Source organism: Corvus kubaryi, unplaced genomic scaffold (genome assembly GCF_017639235.1).
Source record: "Corvus kubaryi isolate FWS band 111438036 unplaced genomic scaffold, C.kubaryi_AGA036_p1.0 37285, whole genome shotgun sequence".
In the NCBI taxonomy this organism is placed as follows: Eukaryota; Metazoa; Chordata; class Aves; order Passeriformes; family Corvidae; genus Corvus; species Corvus kubaryi.
In genome coordinates this window covers 2,607,551-2,626,734 of record NW_024581089.1, presented here as the reverse complement: position 1 = coordinate 2,626,734, position 19,184 = coordinate 2,607,551, and the positions used below count along the sequence as shown (strand labels likewise).

The window sequence follows — 19,184 nt, the reverse complement described above, 5'->3', positions numbered from 1 at the left end:
TTTTTCTTCAATATTATAATTTTTTTGTAATTAATTCAGTTTTATCCCACGATTTCACACCTAGTGCTGTTGTAGCTCAATGTCATAATCTTTTCCCCCTCTTTTTCCTCCCTGCAAGGCGAAGGGTGCTGGCAATTTCTGATGGGATTGAGCACATTGGGAACCTGCGCTGGGAGCTCGCCCTGTGCCTCCTGGCTGCTTGGACTATCTGCTATTTTTGCATCTGGAAAGGGACCAAATCCACTGGAAAGGTGAGGCTGAAATTTGGTGCAGCACTTTTAACGGGATGTGCTCCAAACCTGTGTTGGCATTAATATTTATTTCCATCAGAGCAGGGGCATTTTGCATTGCTGTGAGGAGCTACACTTGGGGGTGTATAAATCGCAAAAGTAATTGTAATTAAGAGTTGCTTGTGCTTTGTGGGTTTGTTTTTTTTTTTGTTTCTCTTGGTTTCATGATTTGCTCTTCCCCTCATTCTGTTAGGTGAGGCTGGGTGGTTTTGTTTTATTTTTGGTTAATTTAGCAATGAGCTTTACCAGCCAGTCCTTGGGCTCTGAAACCAGGTTGTGTTGATTTCTGTGCACAAATTCTGCAAAATTAGGGTTTTGCCCTAAACTGACAGGAGTCAAAACTCTCAGTGCTACAGAAGAGTCGCTGAGAGCTTCGATGCACATAAAAGGAGAATTTAAAAATACAGATGGAACACCAAGAACAGAAATAATGAAAGCACTCAGAGCGGGGAAAAATTATGGGGAAAATTAAAAATATTTAACACTTTTTGAGTGAATGGCCTCAATACTGGGAGCAGAGAGAGGGAGCCATGGGATGAGGGAGAGGCTGCCCCTGGAGTAGTATCAGACACAGCTCTGAGTGGAATCTATGAATAATCAACTACACAGAGAGAGGAAAAGAGCCACAGATCAGGAGGGAGGATCTAAAAAAAGCACTGGTTTCTCATGTTGGAATTAAGGAAACCAGGAAAAAATTGGTGCATTGAAACATTCAATTTTCAATTGTTTCTTACATAGTTTGGGTTGTGGTTGGGGTTTTTTTTTTTTTTTGGTTTGTTTCTGTTTTAGTGGCCTCTGTTTACGAAAGAAATATTTGAAATGTAATTTTTTTTGAAGTTTGGGAAATACCAGAGTGAATTTTTTCAGCTTTGTCAACTGTATACATCTTTCACACTATCAGCATTTTGGTTGTAGCTAATTGCTGATATTCTGGGTGTGTTTGCCAACTGTGCCAGTCAGTCTGGTGCTGCGTTCTCCACTCAGGGGTTCGCACGCACACACAGAGATTTCTGCAGCCCTGCTTTCATTGAGTCACTGCGGGAAAATGCTGAGAAAGACAGTCTAGGGATGGGGATAAGAATGAATAGTTTAGAGGAGGGACGGGAGGGGAAAAATCCTAAAGGGAGGAATCTGGAGAAGCAGAAGTGATCTAAGGGAATGACAAGATCAGTGTCCCCACGTCCATGACCTGGGCACTCTGGGGAGGTGCACAAGTGCCTGGGAGTTGTCTGAGGGGCTTCAGCTGGTGGGCAAGAAATGAAACTGAGCAAAACTGATTTTTTTTTTTCCATCAGAAGGAATGTCTGAGGATGGGAATCTATTCTAGCATGGTTTAATCTGCTGCAGGGGCTCAGGGAAAAGCTCTGTGGTGCAGGTGTGTGCACGCACACGAGGCCGGGCCAAGAGCACGCACAAAAAGAGCAATGGGAGCAGTCCTGGGCTCAGAGGAAGGGGCTGTAGTGATTTTGGAGAGGATTTACTTTACATTTCTGGAGTTTACATCCAGGATTTCATTGTTCTTCTATTGTTCTTCCCTTCTTTCAGTTTATACCATTTCCCCAGAAACAGATCTTGTGCTTTGAAAGTGGTTAACCTGTCTGACCTTTTTTTTTTATTTTCTTTTTCTGACAGCTTAGCTAAACCCTCAGCTTTAGGTAGGTGGAATAAATTGTCTTTGATTTTAGTTCAGTGGGATTTTGATAACCACCTCTCTGATGAGGTCAGGAGAAGCAGCCTGGGAGAGAACAGCCTGTCTTGGCCACGTGAAATGGGATGATAAACTTTTCAACAAGCAGAATTAACTTCTAGTCTTGCAACAGAAGTGCAAAGAAAATGGAATTAACACCCAATATTCAGCTTTGTAGGTCTCAAGCTTAAAACATTTAGATCAGGGCTCTGGAAGAGGCAGACTCATCATATACTTGCACCATTTAAACCAGCTTGCCATGAGCAGCTCTTCTGTTTCCAGAATCCTGAGGAATTCCTGAGGAATGGTAAATTCCCACATTTCTCAGGAGACACTGTGGTATCCATGAATCTGCCTTTCCAGCAGGTCCATTGCTCTCAGTGAGGATGTGTCTTAGCTAATATTGATAATTTATTTTTCCAGCTCTCTACTTGTGCTTCGGGTTTTTTCCCTGGGCATAAATTTGCTGTTTATTAATTTAATAATTCCAATATTCTCCCACTTGCCACTTTTTCCAGCCTAATCTCTGGAAATCTGGGCCGTGTCACTGCCTTCCCAGAGCAGCAAACTTCCCAGCTTCAAGACAAAGGCAGCACTCAGGTGCTGGGGATGCTACAAAGGAATTAAATGTTCTGAAATACAAATGGTGCAGCAGATTTCTGGGCTGCAGTTTCCATTTCCAATATAATGCCATTTCTAATATTCATATTTAAGCTCATCCAATCACAAGCCTTCCCACTAAACTGAATGTTTCATATGCTCATTTCCAGGAAACATTTACAATTGACTTCCAGGTTTTTTATTACAATAATAGAACAGTCTGTTAAATTTATGATATACTTTAATTGGACTGAATAATTTCAATAAAAAACCACATGTATTCAAAGCAAAAAACTTCTTAAAGTTTTATCACCTTTGGAACTTTTTCAAAAGGAGGTGTCTGTGGGACAGGCTAGTAGAGAGAAAGAGGACAGGGGATAGAGGTGTGAAAGGGAGAAGGTGAGGAGAGGCTTCCTCTCCACATATTTGTGCTTTGTGAAATATTCAGGAAGTTGGTTTACCCTTCTCCTCTTTTTCACTCTGCATTCTAATGCATGGTGAAAAAAGAATCCAAGCCTTAAAAGCTGTTATAAAATAATTCCATCATTCTCCAAGCAGCACTACCCCAGATCATGAATATTTAATATTTCAGGATATTAAATATATTAAGGCTAACATAAAGTTTAACTCCAGGGGAAGTGCTTATTACACTGTTAACAGGATATTCCAAACTTTTCCATTACTGTTCTTGAAATTCATCACTTTCTCACAAAGCATTTCCATTTTCCATTCCAACAGATGTGCAATAGCAGAATAAATCCAGGTGATTCTGGCAGCTTGCAGGTGAAATGTATTTGTGCCTTTTCAGATGATCTTGTCCTTAATTATTCCAGCTTTTCTTGCCCTGAATTACCCATCTTAGATCTGAAGGTATTTGTGTGCCAACTTGCACATTTTAGATGTTGCATGTATGCAAAATGTGGGGTCTTGCAAGGAGAAACTCAAAATCAGAAGGAGGAAAATGTGACAAAGCAACATCCCATAATGTGACGTGTGTTGTGCAGCTTGCTTGGTAATGTCTGATCTCCGTCTCACAGAGAAGTGCTTCCAGTAGCTGAGATCAAATGCTTCCAAAGATGAGGTAAGGACTGTCTAGAAGAGTGAAGAGAGTTAATTTTTTTAGCATTTAAATTATTGTTCCAGTCTCTGATCTTTAGGCTTGGTTCAGTATCTGATTCTCTCAAAATACTTTTGATTGCTGGTTAGGACAATCCTGAGTTTTTCTATCATGTGCATAGGCTTCCTGAGTCTTCCCAATTTTTTGATCTTCCTGTTTCATTGATGAAATGTTCAGGTAGAAGGGAACCAGTTTGTTTATGGATCTTGATTATCCATTTATTAATTTAACTAAATGTCCCTGTGCTTCAAACTTTGAGGGAGCAACACCAGTAGCTGCCAATGTATTTTTCTTAAATTACTTGCTGAAGGCAGCAACTCTCATATTTTCCTTTTTATTTTTTATTTTTGTGAGATTTTTTGCAAACAAATCATTCCGCTGAGCTCAGAGTTGTGTCTCCCTTGCAGCAACTTCTGCCCAGCTCCTTTAGAAGGGAGGGGCCTGCTGGACTCGAATTTATAGCAAAGCATTTTAAGTCTTCTTTCCTTCTCTTTCTTCCTTTTTGGGTGCATCAACACATCCCTGTCTTGTGCTGATATTCCTGGTTTGAAACCCTGGCAGGGGCCTGGATTTAATGAAATTGTACAGCTTGGGAGGGACCTTGGAATGTCTCTGGTGCAACCTCTTGGTTGAAGAAGGTTCAGCACCGAACTTGGAACTGTTGCCTTGGTGTTTGGCTGCATCTGAAAAACCTCCAAGGACAGAGATTGCTCATGTCTTGGGGCAACTTCTTCCAATGCTTCATCTCCCTCACCATATGAGTCATTAATCAGTTATTCCCTACATTGAGGTTCATTCCAATATTTATTTTGTTAATAAATTATTTCATTTTTATTACCTTGTTACATTTCTGTTACCCAGCCCAGACCAAAGCCCATTTTTTGTATCATCTGTGTCGCTACAGACCATGGATTTGAGTGTCTTTAATTATTGATGCACACAAACTGATTTGAAAAGACTTCTGTATTAATAATCTAAATTACTAGACTCAAGTTAAAAAAAAAATCCAGCTTTCCTGCCTGGATGTCTTGAATGAGAATGAGAGCTCATCAGCATTGATGTGCTTCAGCTTTCTGTGCTGTAGATGAGGAAGAGCTGAATCAAAAATATTCTAAAAACCTCACAGTCGTGCTGCCATTTTCAATTTATTGATAGTAGAACATTTTACCCCACCCACAGCATATTAATGTCTGGTTTCAAACTCTAGACCAGGTTTTGTCACATTATGACTCAACACCAAGCCAGCGTTTTCTGATGAGGAGTGTTAAAAGAACATTGTTGTTCCTCCAGGATTTTATTGAGTATTAGAATATCACACTGATTGTATGAACACTGAGAGCAGTTCTCATAGATTTGGGGTCTTTTTGAATGGGTTCTTGTTAATACCATGAAAATATTCTTTTGCCAGAGCTAAACTCAAATAGTTCTTGCACAGTGATTTTTACTTCTCCGCTAGTTACTGGTTAATAAGTGATGAGAAATCCTTCCCATTGTGCAGAACCAGCTGCAAGAGAGAAAAATCACACAGGAATCCATTCTCCAACATTTTCTGGAACTGATCTGCATACCACAATCACTGAATATTATTCTATCTAATTCTGACTTCTGAATATTTTGATCCTTTCCTTCTCTTTGTGCTCAGTTCCCTGAACTTCCACTTCATGCTGATGTTAGGATGTGTTCACTTTAAGCTGCCTCTCCACTTGATATATTTTAAAGCTGCCCCAGGAACAGAGGCTCATAAATCCAGGGGGTGATGGTGAGAGGTGGGAGCAGGAATGCTGTACACCCAGAGGCTGGGATGTTCCAGCTAAAACTGTGGATGCTGCTCTAAAATAAATCTGCTTGGTTTTTCAGATCTTAGTCAACTCTGCAAATGTCTTGCACACTGTCTCATCAAGCTTTTGACATTAATAGGGCTCTGCCTCTCATTTTTACCCCTTTCCACTCTGCAGACGCTCAGTTAACCACAGCCCAGAGAGCTCTGCTGGGAGGTTTTGCTGTAATATGAGAAAAAGCACGGATGTAGCTCCTCTCTGTACATAAACACGAGCTAAGATTCTTGGTTAAATAGTTCTGTGAGTCAAAATCTAAAATAAGAGATTAAAGATTGCACAGGCTCTCCATTATGACTTTCCCCTTGATTTATCACTGGATATCCACTGCATCTCTAAAAAGGACACTGTTCAGTTTGCAGCTCATCATTGTAAACCCTTCGAAATGACCTGGCAAGCTTTCTTGGTGGTGCAGTTGTTGAATATACGCATAAAAGGCTTGTCACCTTCATTACTTGTCACCTTCATTACTCATTTAAGTATTTCACTTTCCACCACAACACCCCTGGAAAAGTTGCAAACACCAGAGTAAAGCAGAGAACTTTCTTTTGTCAAAGCAGCTGCCACAAGAAGCAGGATTTTGGGTAGAATACGTGCAAGTGAGGGCATCACTTCTTGTTTTACTCTCATGCTATTGATTTTTTTCTTTTTTTCTGTGATTGTGCCAATTGCCTTAATCTGTAATGTTCTCCATAGGGTTCTAAAAGTTACATTTAGGAAAATTGGTTAGATTCCATTCAGACTCTCAGATTTTTCCTGGTTTGAGAGTTTTATTTAACCTTTGCATGCTAAACTTAGACCAGAGTCCTGTAAAGGCTGTTGAGTGCATTTAAGGCTGTGATTGGTATGAGGGGGTTAAGATGAACTTCATGAGGGAACTGGGATTGTTCAGCCTGGAGAAAAAGAGGCTCAGAGGGGACCTTGCTGCTCTCCAAAATTATCTGACAGAAGGGTGCAGCCAGGTGGGGTCAGGCTCTGCTCCCAGGGAACACGGGACAGGACAAGAGGAAACGGCCTCAAGTTGCAGCAGGAGAGGTTTATATTGGATATTAGGAAAAATTTCTTCCTTGAAGAGGTGATCAGGTGTAGGAAGAGGCTGTGGTTTAATCACCATCCCTGGGGCTGTTCAAAACACACGTGGATGTGGAGCCTGGGGACAGGGGTGGGTTTGGCAGCAGGGCTAAGGGTTGGTCTCAATGACCTTGGAGGTCTTTTCCAACCTTAAAGCTTCTGGGATTCTCTGGAATTAATTCTGTACCTGGACAGCTGCTGTCCTTTGCAATGCTGCACTGTTCCTCACCCATTGATTAGCGCCACTGACCACTTTGATTTGCTGAGCTGAAGGCAGTGAAGGGCCACTGAGGAGTCAGGACATTTTTGGAAGTCTTTATTAATTATATCTATCAAAAAACCAGAGATGATAGAGAACAGGTACAGCCTGTTTGCCAGGACATCTTGACATAGAATCCTGTTAACAATAACAGAAAAATGTCCTGCAAAGGGGTTTTGACATTATTGTTAATCTGTGAATGAGATGGGCAGGAAACATTCACAGAAAACTGGACCATTTAATGTGAATAAATGAGATGGCCAAGGAAATGTACTAAAACATACTTAATTCACACCCATGTTTCAACCAGGTGTAACTAAAGGTAGAGAGCCCTGGTTCTTTTTACTTTTTGGTGCTTCTGAGAGCTGCTTGTCCCAGGCTGCAGTTCTGATAAGACTGAATAGTTTAATATAAAATAGACACCTGAGCTGTTGGGAGTTTATTCCGACAAATTAAACTCTACACTATGCACTACTAAAATAAAACAAAAAGGCTGCAACTGGAGTTAACTTTTGGTTATAATTTATTTTTCATTTTTCTCTTGAGGAAAATCCCCAGAATTTTTTTGAACCATTTAAAATGCAAAATGGGAGCTCTCAGGCTCTGGCTGGCTGAGTGGGGTGTCACCTGTCCCTACTGAATTCCACAAATTCCCCCCTTAAATGTGTTTCTATAGCTCTGCTCCCTCTTCCCCCTGCATTTACAGGGGAGCAAGGGATGGTTTGTGGATGTTTCGCTGTACATCCCCAGAAAAGTTCCTTATTCAGACACAGCAAATTATTTTTGCATCCCCCCCCCCCCTACATTTCCAGCTCATATTTCTTTATATTTTGTGAATGATTTATGTCACTCTCAGAACTTTGCTCTTTGAAGGTTTCCTCCTTTCTTTCCAAGGTTTTTTTTTGTCCTGGTTGTGAGGTGAATTTCAGTGTTCCTGCTTGAATTTGGCTTTAGTGGCTTTGAAATAATCTACCACACTATGGGCAGGCCTGAACAGTGCTTGTATTTCTGACTGTGGGTAATTTTGTGTTAGTTTTGCACCTCTCTCAGTGCCTCTCTTGAGGTCAGAGGCCACTCTTGAGACCTTCTAGTTTCCAGTTGTGCAAAAATCACTGCCATGTGGGCCTAAAATAAGAGAATATATTGATCTGCTGGAAAATACAAGCAGAAAAAGGACTCAGTGTGTCAATGCACGAGAGAAGTGGGGAAATTTCTGGGATTAGGTTGCTCTTTTCCCTTGAGCAGCAAGACACTGCAAGGTATCCAAGGTGCTTGAAGAGCCCAGACTCAGAGATGGGCTTTTCATACCTTTTCCCCATCATTTTGCCAGCTCTCTCCCCTCAGGAGTTAAACCTTGCTTGCCAGCAGTTAAGACTCAGCCACTGGTCTTGAAGAAAATTTATTTCTCAATAGCAGGCCATATAAAGGCTTTAATGGATTCAATGAGGCAGAAAGAAGGAGTAAAAGGACAGAAACAAAAAAAAAAAAAAAGAGAAAGATGTGTGGAAGGAAAAAAAAAAAAGAAAAAAAAAAAGAACCAGGGCCCATTGTAGGAGCCCAGGAAAAGGAACTGGGCAGCAACGATTGTATCTCCTGAAGTGTCTTTTGTTTTAGGCTGAAGTAACAGCAAAGAATGGCCCTTCATGGCGAGGCTTTAACGCTCTGGCCAAGGCTGATCTCTGTATTCAAAGGGGGAAAGTAGAACATTCATGAGATGCATGCAGAGTTCCTGCTCTCCGCCTCCTCTGTGTGAGGTTTCAACACGTTTTTTTTTTCCACTCTCCTGTGCTCTGAGCATTTAAGGACACCTCGGGTTTGTTAAAAAAATAGATTTTTGTGGTTTTCCCGACCTTCTGTTTGACAGCTGGGGAAAGTATCAAATAGTATCAAATTCAATCAAAATCGTTTCTTCATGGTTTCAGTCCTTCCCAGCTGCACCTTAGGGGGAAAATACACTTTTATATGAATATTTAGAGTGGATCTATGCTCCGGTCCACAGCTGAAGAGAGTGAAAAGTGTTCCAGTGCACTGAAAGTTCAGGGCACATGCAGGTGTGAGAGGTTGTGGGCACAGAAATCACCTGGGGTGGGCAGCAGCAGAGAGTGGAAGGCCAGCTGAGATATGTGCTGGGGCAATGCAGGGAAAATTGCTGCAAAATTAAAGGGAAAACCCAAAGGCACAGATTAACACGGGAATCTCTGCAGGAACGATGCACTGACTGGCTAAAGGTAACAAATAAAAGTAACAAATAAAGGTTATTTTTTTCCATTGAGGTTAGCAGGAAATTTTAGCCCTTTATCAAAAATACACTGAGCCAACAAAGAGACTTCAGAAATGTGATAGTTCCAGTGGTTTATTCCCAGATGATCTCTCCATGGTTCATTTCTCCTCTCACAGAACCTGCCCTTGCTCAGCAGGTAACCCTGTAACCAGTGAATGATGCCCTGCAGCAGAGCATCCAACAGGAGCCAAAACACAAGCTGTCCTGTTTATTATCATTGTTGATGCACGTGTCAGGGCTAAAATGTTATTCCTTCAGGTGCATGGCACTGCTGCTGGCTGGGATTTATACCTGAGGGTTTCCCAAAGCTGCGTTTCCCATGTGGTTGCCATGTCCTGGTTTCTATGTGTGCACAGAATTTCTGCACAGAAATTGCAGTGAATATCGCTTTTCTCGATCCTTGATTTGGAATATTATTTGCACCTTTTCCTCTGCAGGAACACACAGGGCATCTCCTTGGTCCCTCAGTTCAGATACACAAATGTTCATAGCTCTGACTTTCCTAATGCTGCTCCAATTTCCTATTTCTTCCCATGAAGCAGAATTCTCACACAGGTAGTTTGTCCTCAGCTCCTGCTAATCTATCCAGCTTCAAGACTGGCTCATTACTTGCAGTTTGGAAGCAGTTTTAGGTATCTATCCCCACAGCACCATATGCCAAAGTTATATTAAATGAAATTCCTGCCAGTGGGAAGGCAGTCTCTGCTTTCTGCAGCCAGCAAAGTCCAGATTTCTGGCTTTATCTACAATGTGAAGATGTCTTTGTAGTACAAGTTTTGTTTACAAGGCTGTTCTTGTGAGATTTACAAACTTGAATTCTGTATCCCACCCCAGTGTCAGCTCCCGTGGCTCAGATCCAAACTCACTCCCAAGAATGGCAAAGCCTAATGAAATAAATTGCCACATGAGCAACAAAGGCAGCTTCAGGCAGTTGCTGGTGTTGGGCTGGTAACTAAAACACATCCCCAGGAGTGACTTGGCTGCCATGCACCTGCTATTCACTGCTGCTGCTGAAAAAAACTTGTGTGGTTCAGAAAAGAAAGGAAGAAACTCAAAACATCCTCTGAAGCTTGATTGTGTCATAGAAAGTAGACATTTTAGACAATTAGTAGATAGTCGTGTTGTAGAAAGTGTGAGACTCTGCTCTTAATTAGCTGTAATAAAAAATTCTGGGCTCTTTCCTGGGGGTATAAAATCTGTTTGTTGCTATGAGGGAGAACTACCACGGCTGAGGTCAGTGAGGTTTTTTTAGTGGTTTGGTTTGTGTGTCCCTTGTTCCTGGAGTGCCCTTCTGAGGCTGGAATCTCAGTGTGCCAAGTGTGGCATGAGCACAGGGAGAGGTCTCTGCTCCCCAGGGAGAGACCCTTTGCATCCACAGAGCAGCACTCAGGGATCTCTGCTGAGCTGAAGGGATGAAGGGAGAGCTGAGAGATCAAAGCATCTCCCTAAGAGAGAAGAATAAATCTGTGGCAGTCACACACTCCCGAGTCACCCCATCTTCCAGCCTAAGGTTTTCATCTTGTGCTCCCTCTCATTTTTCCTATGCATCACGTCACCTTTTCTTCTCACACTGAAAATCTGCTCAAACCAACAAATTAATTGCAGCAGTGTCACATTGGTGTCCTACAAGTCATCCTTGAGGTTTTAGAAGCTACATTTAGAGGCTGCTTAGTGGGGAAGGTACAGAGCAATAAAGGCTCGATCAAGGTGTGACTAACTGCATTAGAAGGGCTGGAGTAGCCACAGGGCAGGGAAATGTGAAGAATTAGGGTCGGGATGATAAGGATGCTTGCTAGTTTGGGTGGTGAGGCTATTTATTATACTTTTTGTTATTATACTTAATGCCCAAGTAGGATTGCAAACGCTTCATGGTGAATCCATCTCTCAGCTGTCACCATGGTGATAAGAGCTCGTGCTCCTCGGTGGCTGATAGGAACTGGGCTGTCATCTTGGGGCACACAAACACACGCCTTTTCCCATGTAAATGGTGAGCTCTTTATTCTCCTACAAAAGTCCTGAACTTCCCAATAGAACCACAGAATAGTTTGGGTTGGAAAGGACAAGACAATTCATGGAATCATGGAGTATCCTGAGCTAGAAGGGACTCACAGGATCACCCAGTCCCATCCCTGGCCCTGCACAGACGCCCCAACAACACCCTGGCAGTGTTGTCCAAACGCTCCTGGAGCTCTGGCAGCCTCGGGGCCGTGCCCATTCCCGGGGGAGCCTGGGCGGTGCCCAGCAGCCTCTGGGGGAAGAGCCTTTCCCTGATCTCCAACCCAAACCTGCCCTGGCACAGCTCCAGGCGTTCCCTGGGTGCTGTCCTGGCTCACAGAGAGCAGAGATCAGAACTGCCCCTCAGCTGCTCCTCCTCTGCCCATCCTGAGGAAGCTGCAGCCCCTGGTGAGGTCTGACCTGTTTCCCTCAGTTTCAGGATTGCAAAAACCATCAAAAGAAAGAAGAGGTGTGGGTGAGCTATGGGATATCTTCGCCTGCCAGTTTACAAACCACTTTCCCCCCCCATGATTTACTGCACAAGATTAAATAATGCTGTGGTGCCCAGAGAACTGCAGAAGTGACTGAAAGATTTAGAGGTGGCTGGTAACAAACCTGCTGGAGTGCTTGGAGGATTGATAGAACCATTTTCAAAGAAAGTCTCACATATAATTAGTTTTGGTGCAAAATTCTAGGGAAAATTCTTATTCCCATTGAATCAATGTTTTACATTTTTAATATTTGCAATTATTTAAAATATTATGCATTTGTCTGGTGACTTCTCAAAGGCTGCAATTCCTAATTCTCTCCTTACCTCCTGGTCAGTCAAGGCCTGCAAGGTGATTGGAGACTTTGGTTGATATATTGACCTCTTCTGACTGGCACATTTTACCTTTTGAGGGCACCTGAAGGAGGAGCTCTGGCTGGAAAACCTCCCCTATAACCCTTCTGGTCATAGCATTGTTTCCACTTCCCAGACTTCATCCAGCAGCATTTTTTGCCTCAGTGCTGGTGTTCACTTGCGAGTGTGTTTTTGTGTTGCTTTTGTTTGTTTGTGGGTTTTTTTAAATGCAAGTGAGGAAAATCAAGCAGGAGAAGAAAGGAATCTAAGCCGCAGATAATAAGGAATGTTTTGGTAAATCCCTGTTTTCCTGGAAAACGTTGATTCAGTGAAATTAATCATTTCAGGGAATCTGATAATTCCATGAGGACAGCACCCCTCCAGGAAACCCAGTTCTGTGTTCTCCAGGAAGAGTCAGAGGGCAAACAAACCCTGCATCAGGAGAATGAGTTGGCCAAAAATTCGGGGTCCATTCCAATGAGCATTTAAGATCTTACACGTTTTGGAGTGACAGGAGAAGTCACCTCCTGCCCTGTTCTGACCTTTGCATCTCTCTCTGCTTTAAGGTGGGTCAGGACCTAAGGAGTGAGAGCTGGCAGATCTGTCTAGAATAACTAAAAATTCCAATCACATAGTGCCTTACTGAATCCTCATTTCTGCCCGTGTAGAACCAGTTACACAACTGGAAATTCAGGTGCTCCTGCAGGATAATTCTGGCCAACTGTAAATTATTTTCACAGAAATGGGGTTGTCATGAGGAATAGTCATCCCCTATTAAGCATTTTTTTGAGCAAAATGCAAACTTCTGGGGGTATATGTAACTCATTGTATGTGGTTTGTCTCTGAAGGTAAACTAGGTAGCATTGAGAGGTCTGAAAATCCTGGAAGGTTCTGGAAAGGAAGAGCTTTATTTTATAAAAGCTTGAACATTTTAAAGACCTTTACAAATGGAAAAAACCCCCAACCCTCAGTTGATTAATTAGGCTTAATTTATATTTAAAATTCTTCCTGATTGATTTTTAAAGTTGACTTTTACTTGATTAAATAGCAGTCTTTAATTCTGAGATATTTGTGGCTCTGCAAATTCCCTCCTTGATGGGAGCTCTACATAAACACTTTGCTTGCAGTGATGAGCTCAGCCAAGATGCTGAAATTTGCTTCCTCCCTGTCAGTCCTCCTCTCCCTGCCCACAACCAGAGGGCAGCTCTTTGTCTTTGTGCACTTGAAAGTCAAACAAAAAATCACATTTTAGTTATAGGATGCCATTATTTCACTGCTTTATCACCACTGTTTGTGGTGGAGATAAAATAATAAACTTCAATCAATGGTCTTTTCTGAGTAAAAACCCCACCAACCCCAAAACATCCTCTGCTTTTAAAGGAGAAACCTCCAACAAACACATTCCAGGTGCCAGGGACAGTAACGCTGTGATTTTAGCACTGGAAATCTGCTTTTGTATTACACAGGGAGAGCTGTGTCTGCTTGCCAAATTGTAGTGCTCGTTTTCCTAAAGGTTTCCTGCAACTTTCTGCTTTTGAGAAATTCCACCACAGACCTTCCCCTGCCTCCCAGAGTTATTTTGGGGACGTCGTGTTTACAACTGTTGGGATTTTTGCATAAGCAGTGTGGTAAGAGCAAATAAACAACGTGAGGAACACATTTTCTAACAAATGGAGAGCACATTCTCGTGTTGGTGTTGAGGATCGGTGCAGCCTTCACTTTTTTCATCAACATAACTCCTCTAGGAACAGTTGGTGAGTGGAGGATTAATGTTGAGTGTGGAAAATATAATTTTGGAGACGGAGGAAGCACTGGGAGGAGGCACTGAGCTCCTGAGTTGTATTTGCTGTAGATATTTATCTATGAAATAGATAAATACTTTCCTTTTTGGCATTTAATGACAGCAAAAATGTAATAACATTAATGACACATTTCCAACAGTCTCTTAGTTTTTAGCTCAGGTTGATCCTTGTTTAGTGCGGATTCACTTGTGAACATTTAAAACCACTTCAGAGCAGTCACCAAAAACTACTCTGCACTGATTTGTGCACTGTGTATATTTTACTGTGAATTTGATACTGTGAACTTGACCAAGGCCTATTCAGGCCGTAAGGAATCCTTGAAATATAAGGAACTGTGACTTAAAGACATTATTTCAGGATCCAGCCTGATTATTTTTGACCACTCCCCCTTTTTGGAAGCTGTTGGCACATTATTTTTCACTGATTAGGTCATTATTAAGCTGTGCATGTACTAAGAATTAATCTGGTTATCTGCATTTGCCATTATTTATTTTTAAAAATAATTTATTAGTCATAATTTATTTGCCATTGTTATTTATTTCTTTTTAATTTTATTTAGTATAGTGTTTAAATGCAAGTGCTCCCATAAATGATTGCAATAATGGGATAAAATTCACTGGTTCTACATTTTAGATGAGCACTTTTGTGTGTTCTGGTCTCCATGACTGGGATTTCTGGATATGTCTGCATATTCTGCTCTTGGTAGTCTTACAAATGAATGTTTTGGGGCAGGATCTGCTAATTAGAGAATTTTTGCTCGAATAAAAGGAAATCTATCTTTGCATTAGCTCTAGACAGTACACTGATTTTTTTTTTTATTAAATAGGAGGTCTGTACAGCTGATCCAAAGAACCACCAAGCCAGAAGAGCAATTTTAGCAGAAAGAAGACAGATCTTGATTTTACTGCTCCTGGGCAATCTGGAAACAAACCCAGCTGTTGGAATTAGCTGGGAAATAACACATGTTTAGAAAAGTTGATGCTGCTTAAGGAGTATTTATGGGGAGAAGCAGCTCATCATGGAAGTGAATTGTTCACTCAGTTCAGCTGGGAAAATGAGCTGCTGTTGTGTGTGGGTATTGTCTGCCCCTGGTGCTTTCTCACTGTTTTCCAATTTTAGCTGCATTCCTCGGTTTCTAACAGAAAACTTTCTTTTTCTTTTGGCCCTTTTGGCTACAGGCAGGCAGTTTTTGGAACAGAGAATATCTGAAATGGAATTTGGGAACTGCTGAAACGTGTATAAAGTCAGACCCGATGTAAAAAGCGATTTTTTTTTGCTGCAAAAAAAAAAAAAAAAAAGGAAAATAGTTTTTTCACCATGGGATTAACATGTTTTTTTAACATGGGATTAAGGCTTCTAAATAACAACTTTGGCTTGTTAAAGCATTTTTCATTCAAGACAGATCTCCCTTCCACCCATTCAGTAGAAAGAAAGCCAAACCAAAATGAAACAGAATGTTTTGGGGTTTTTTTAATTGACTAATGAATTCGGGAGTGAAGTTTTCATTTCATTGGGAAGGAAACCATTCCAGAGTGACTCAGGCTTTCATTTATTTATTTATTGCCTTCACCACCATGTGGAAAAAAACTGGGACTTGCACAGCTCTGCCAGGTAGCGATTTTTCTGTGTCCCAGGCAATGACCTCAGTGTGATGTGGTGCTGGAAGTGTTTATTCCTTTCTGCAGTTATTATTTCATGTGGAATCTTTTGCTTCCTGTGATCACTCAGGTTCCCCCATCCCTTCCCCGAGTGTCCTCTCTTGGCCTCTCTTTTCTGGCTCATCTCATTGAATTTTCATTCCCAGTGAATTTTTCCTCTTTGATACTTATTTCTCAGCTCTCCAATCTCATTAAATTTTCTTAGCTGTTGGGGTTTGAATTCCTTTCTGCTCGGAGTGAAGCTGTCTGCACTCACACATGATCCAGTGGTCATTTGGAAGGAATTCTGCAGTTTACAGGCAATCTGGTTGAGGATGGTTTACTGGAATTATTCTGGAGCATGATTCCCTCTGTGGATAAACAAAGATGACAAACAGAAGGTGATACTGAATAAATCCATAAAACACAGAGAGAAAACTGAAATATCAGCTGTTTTGCTGATTCTAACCCCTCCCCTGATCCCAATTACACAATTCCACTTACCTGCTGTTCTGTTGGGTTTTTGCTTTAGTTTCTTTTTCAGCATATGAAATTTTAGCTTTAAATTGTAGGTAGACCTCGAACATTTTCCCCCTTTTGACATGCTGTTAGAATCCTTGTGAATCATTCCTTTATACCATTTGGCACCGTTTTTCTCGTAAATCCAATTAATGTGGAAAATCTCTCCTTTCAGTTGTCACCTGTAGCTCTGTGGATGGTGTAGAGTCAGATGAGCAAAAGCCTTTCTTTCCAAACAATGCTGCATGGAATATTTCACACTGCACCACGGCAGCTGGAAACGAAGACCTTTTGCAGAGTTTATCATCTGCTGGTACCATCTAGGAAATCAGAATTTGTGAAACTGGCAAACATTAGTGAGGCCACGTCTGGGTTGACTATGGCATGTGGGACAATTAAAATAATTTTGATGGCGATCCTGCCCAAATTGGTGGTTCCTGGGTGTGTCTACTCAGACCAGAGCTGCCAGGCAGTGGTATGATAATTATATTTCTATAATTGTGCTAATATGTCCTCCTGGATAAAAATTACTTCTTTCCTTCTCACGTCACTCAGTGGAATTTTGGTTCCTGAGCAGTTTCTCCACACAGGAATGTAGTGCAGTGTGGGCATAGTTGGAGGTTTCATTCTAGTTCTCCATGGTCATGGTTTCAAATAAATAAATGAATAAATAAATTAATAAGTAAAGTTAAATGAACTAGGCTGAAAACACTCAGTGAAAAATAAGGATGAGCAGGGCACAGGGGCAGGTCTGATTTCCCACAAACACTTTAATAGTGAGTTCTGGCAAATCTCTGGCAATTCCTGCATTGATATTCCTCACGTTTACAGGCCAATAGAGCAACAGAGGATTTTAGGGGACAGGGATTAACAAGCCAGTAATTTCCTGAAGCAGCCAGAGAAATTTGATGCCATTTATAAAACGCAGTTGGTTCATTATAGTGCAAACGAGCTTGAACATTGCAGCTTGCAGGGGAGAATTCCAGCAACTTCCTGGCCTCCAAGTCATATTTTGTTCAGGAATCCTGGTTCTGTTTTCTTAGCCAGAGCCACACAAAGGAGGGAAGTTCTCTGCTCCATGCTGCTGTGAGGAAATGTGTGAAGCTCGGGCTGGTGTGTCCTGTAGAAGAGAGAAATCTGGTTTGGGGCTTTGAGATTTCCATGGGTTTGGGGCTCCGTTCACTGCATGGAAATCTTCCTCCTTTTTCTCAACAGGGTTATCCTGAATTTCTTATCCTCACAAGCCATATCTCCCTCCCCCTGCAGCATAATCTGGCTGGAGCGTTCAGAAAACCACCTTTTCAGTTAGGACAAGAAATTCAGCAGTCCCAGGGGACAAATTGGAACACAGGCACACATTTGTGTTGTTAAAGTAATTAGGTATGAAAAGATGAAACTGAAATCTAGTTCAGTTCTCAAAATCTTTATGGTGCCTCACTTATGAAATAATTTCATAGGTACCTAGATGTGTATTTATTAACATTGACTGACATCTAAGCCCCTTGAAGGTTTTGGTATTTAAATTTCCAGTACTTGGTGCTCAACTTAATGCCTATTCTTTGATAATTAAAGCTCGTGGCAGTCAATAAAGTATCCATTCTCGGGATCTTTGGTTCCAATGTACTTTCAGTTAAGCACCTGAGTACAGTTCAGAGTTGTTGGGTGCATTTCCACCTATTTGTATGCCTAAATATCGTTGTAAATTTTCCTTTCAACCACATTGTAAGAGGAGAACTTGGTGGAAAAGATCGCCTGCCAGAAATTTTTATTTTGTTTCCAACTGCTTAAACATTGGCATGGCTCTAACAAGGGTTTAAAAAAAGCATTTTGAGCATTGGGATGCAAATGAACATACCAAGCAATTAAAGTCAATTAAAACAGGATGCAGTGTAATTAGAAACAGTTGTGTTCACATTGATATTCTGAGAGGTTCGATGCGTTGAAAGAAAAGAAAACAATTCAGGAAACTTTTAATGCCAGACAGATGTGAGGATGATGCTAATAATGGCACTGATTCCTAAATTCCCCATCCTGCCTCACCTCAGGAGCTCTTGGGAAGGGGGAGAAAACGGGAGTTAATGTCTCTCTTCCAACACAGTGCACTCACCTGTTGCAGTTGGAGCTTTGCAGCCCCAGGAGCTGTGTGAGCACTGACACAGATCAATTATCAGCAGTGTCAGTGGGCTTGGAAAGGAGGGATCTTTCCATTTTTCCCACTCCTGCTTCCTTGGTGTCCCTTTCCTTGTGGTTCTGGATATCTGCATGGGTGTTTATTGCCAGAAATCCTGAGCCAATGGTGCTCTGTTTATATCCCTGCATGGCAACCAGAGAGCAGGGAGAGTCCTCGTGAGGCAGAGCGGCCTGATGGCCGAAAAATTTATTGGAGGTTGTGGTTCCAGTCCTTGCTGCTGTGGGATTGCACAGATCCCTTTACCTGGCCTCTCTTGGCTGCAGAGATGAATGGTTTTGGCTCTTCCTTGATGGAGCTGAGAGAGGAAGTCCTCCCAACACAACCTGGGAAGGAATCTGCCTCTGCCAGATTGCGGCGTTTGCTCAGTGGGGCGTTCCAAGGCAGCGGTGGGATGTGCAGGAAGCAGTGGATGTGCTGCACAGCAGGGCAGAGAAGGAAGGAAATGCAAGGAAACATTACAGATATTCAGGTGCAAGCCCTTCAGTGCCATCACACGGATGTGTCTGCTGACTACTACCCTCTGTTAAATGCAGCTATTGATTTAAAACAAGGGGAAAAAATAGCTGGCAAAGAGCCAAATAAGTGAAAACCATTAGCTGGCTACTCCATCCTCTCCACCTCATTTAAGGCTCAGAGCAGGACCGTGTCCATCCCGTGTGTTTCTTTTTTAGTTCTCTGTAGCTGCTGATCCTTTTTTATTTGAAACCTAAACATGGAGAGACAAGGTTTGAACTCAAAGTTTGAACTCTTTGAACTCAGCCAGTCATAGCAGTTTGCATTCCCACCAACAGTCAACAAACGTAAGCACTGGGATAAATCTTCCCATTTTGCATTGTATTGACCTATGAATTCATCAGTTCAGGCATTTGGGACCTAGAGGATTAGAATGATGGTCTCCATTTCCTGGGAAATTCAAGTTCCTCCATTTTTGAGTGTACCTGATGAGGCACATGACATCATTTAATGTTTGGGGTTACATACTCAGTCTGAAAATCAAATTTCAGTTCATTAATTACAAAAATATGTTTGAGAATCCTTTCATAGGTCCATTCTTTGATG

General features: G+C 41.8%; 1 protein-coding gene across 3 annotated transcripts in view; it reads left to right on the top strand.

Annotated features, from left to right (window-relative positions):
* The window catches only part of SLC6A11 (solute carrier family 6 member 11), an 86,519-nt gene that overhangs the window by 21,702 nt on the left and 45,633 nt on the right, over positions 1 to 19,184 (top strand). For all 3 annotated transcript variants that reach the window (XM_042026739.1, XM_042026742.1, XM_042026741.1), the window contains exon 6: positions 119 to 251. In XM_042026739.1, coding sequence (XP_041882673.1) covers positions 119 to 251 — 133 coding nt within the window. The remainder of the gene's footprint in view (positions 1 to 118; positions 252 to 19,184) is intronic.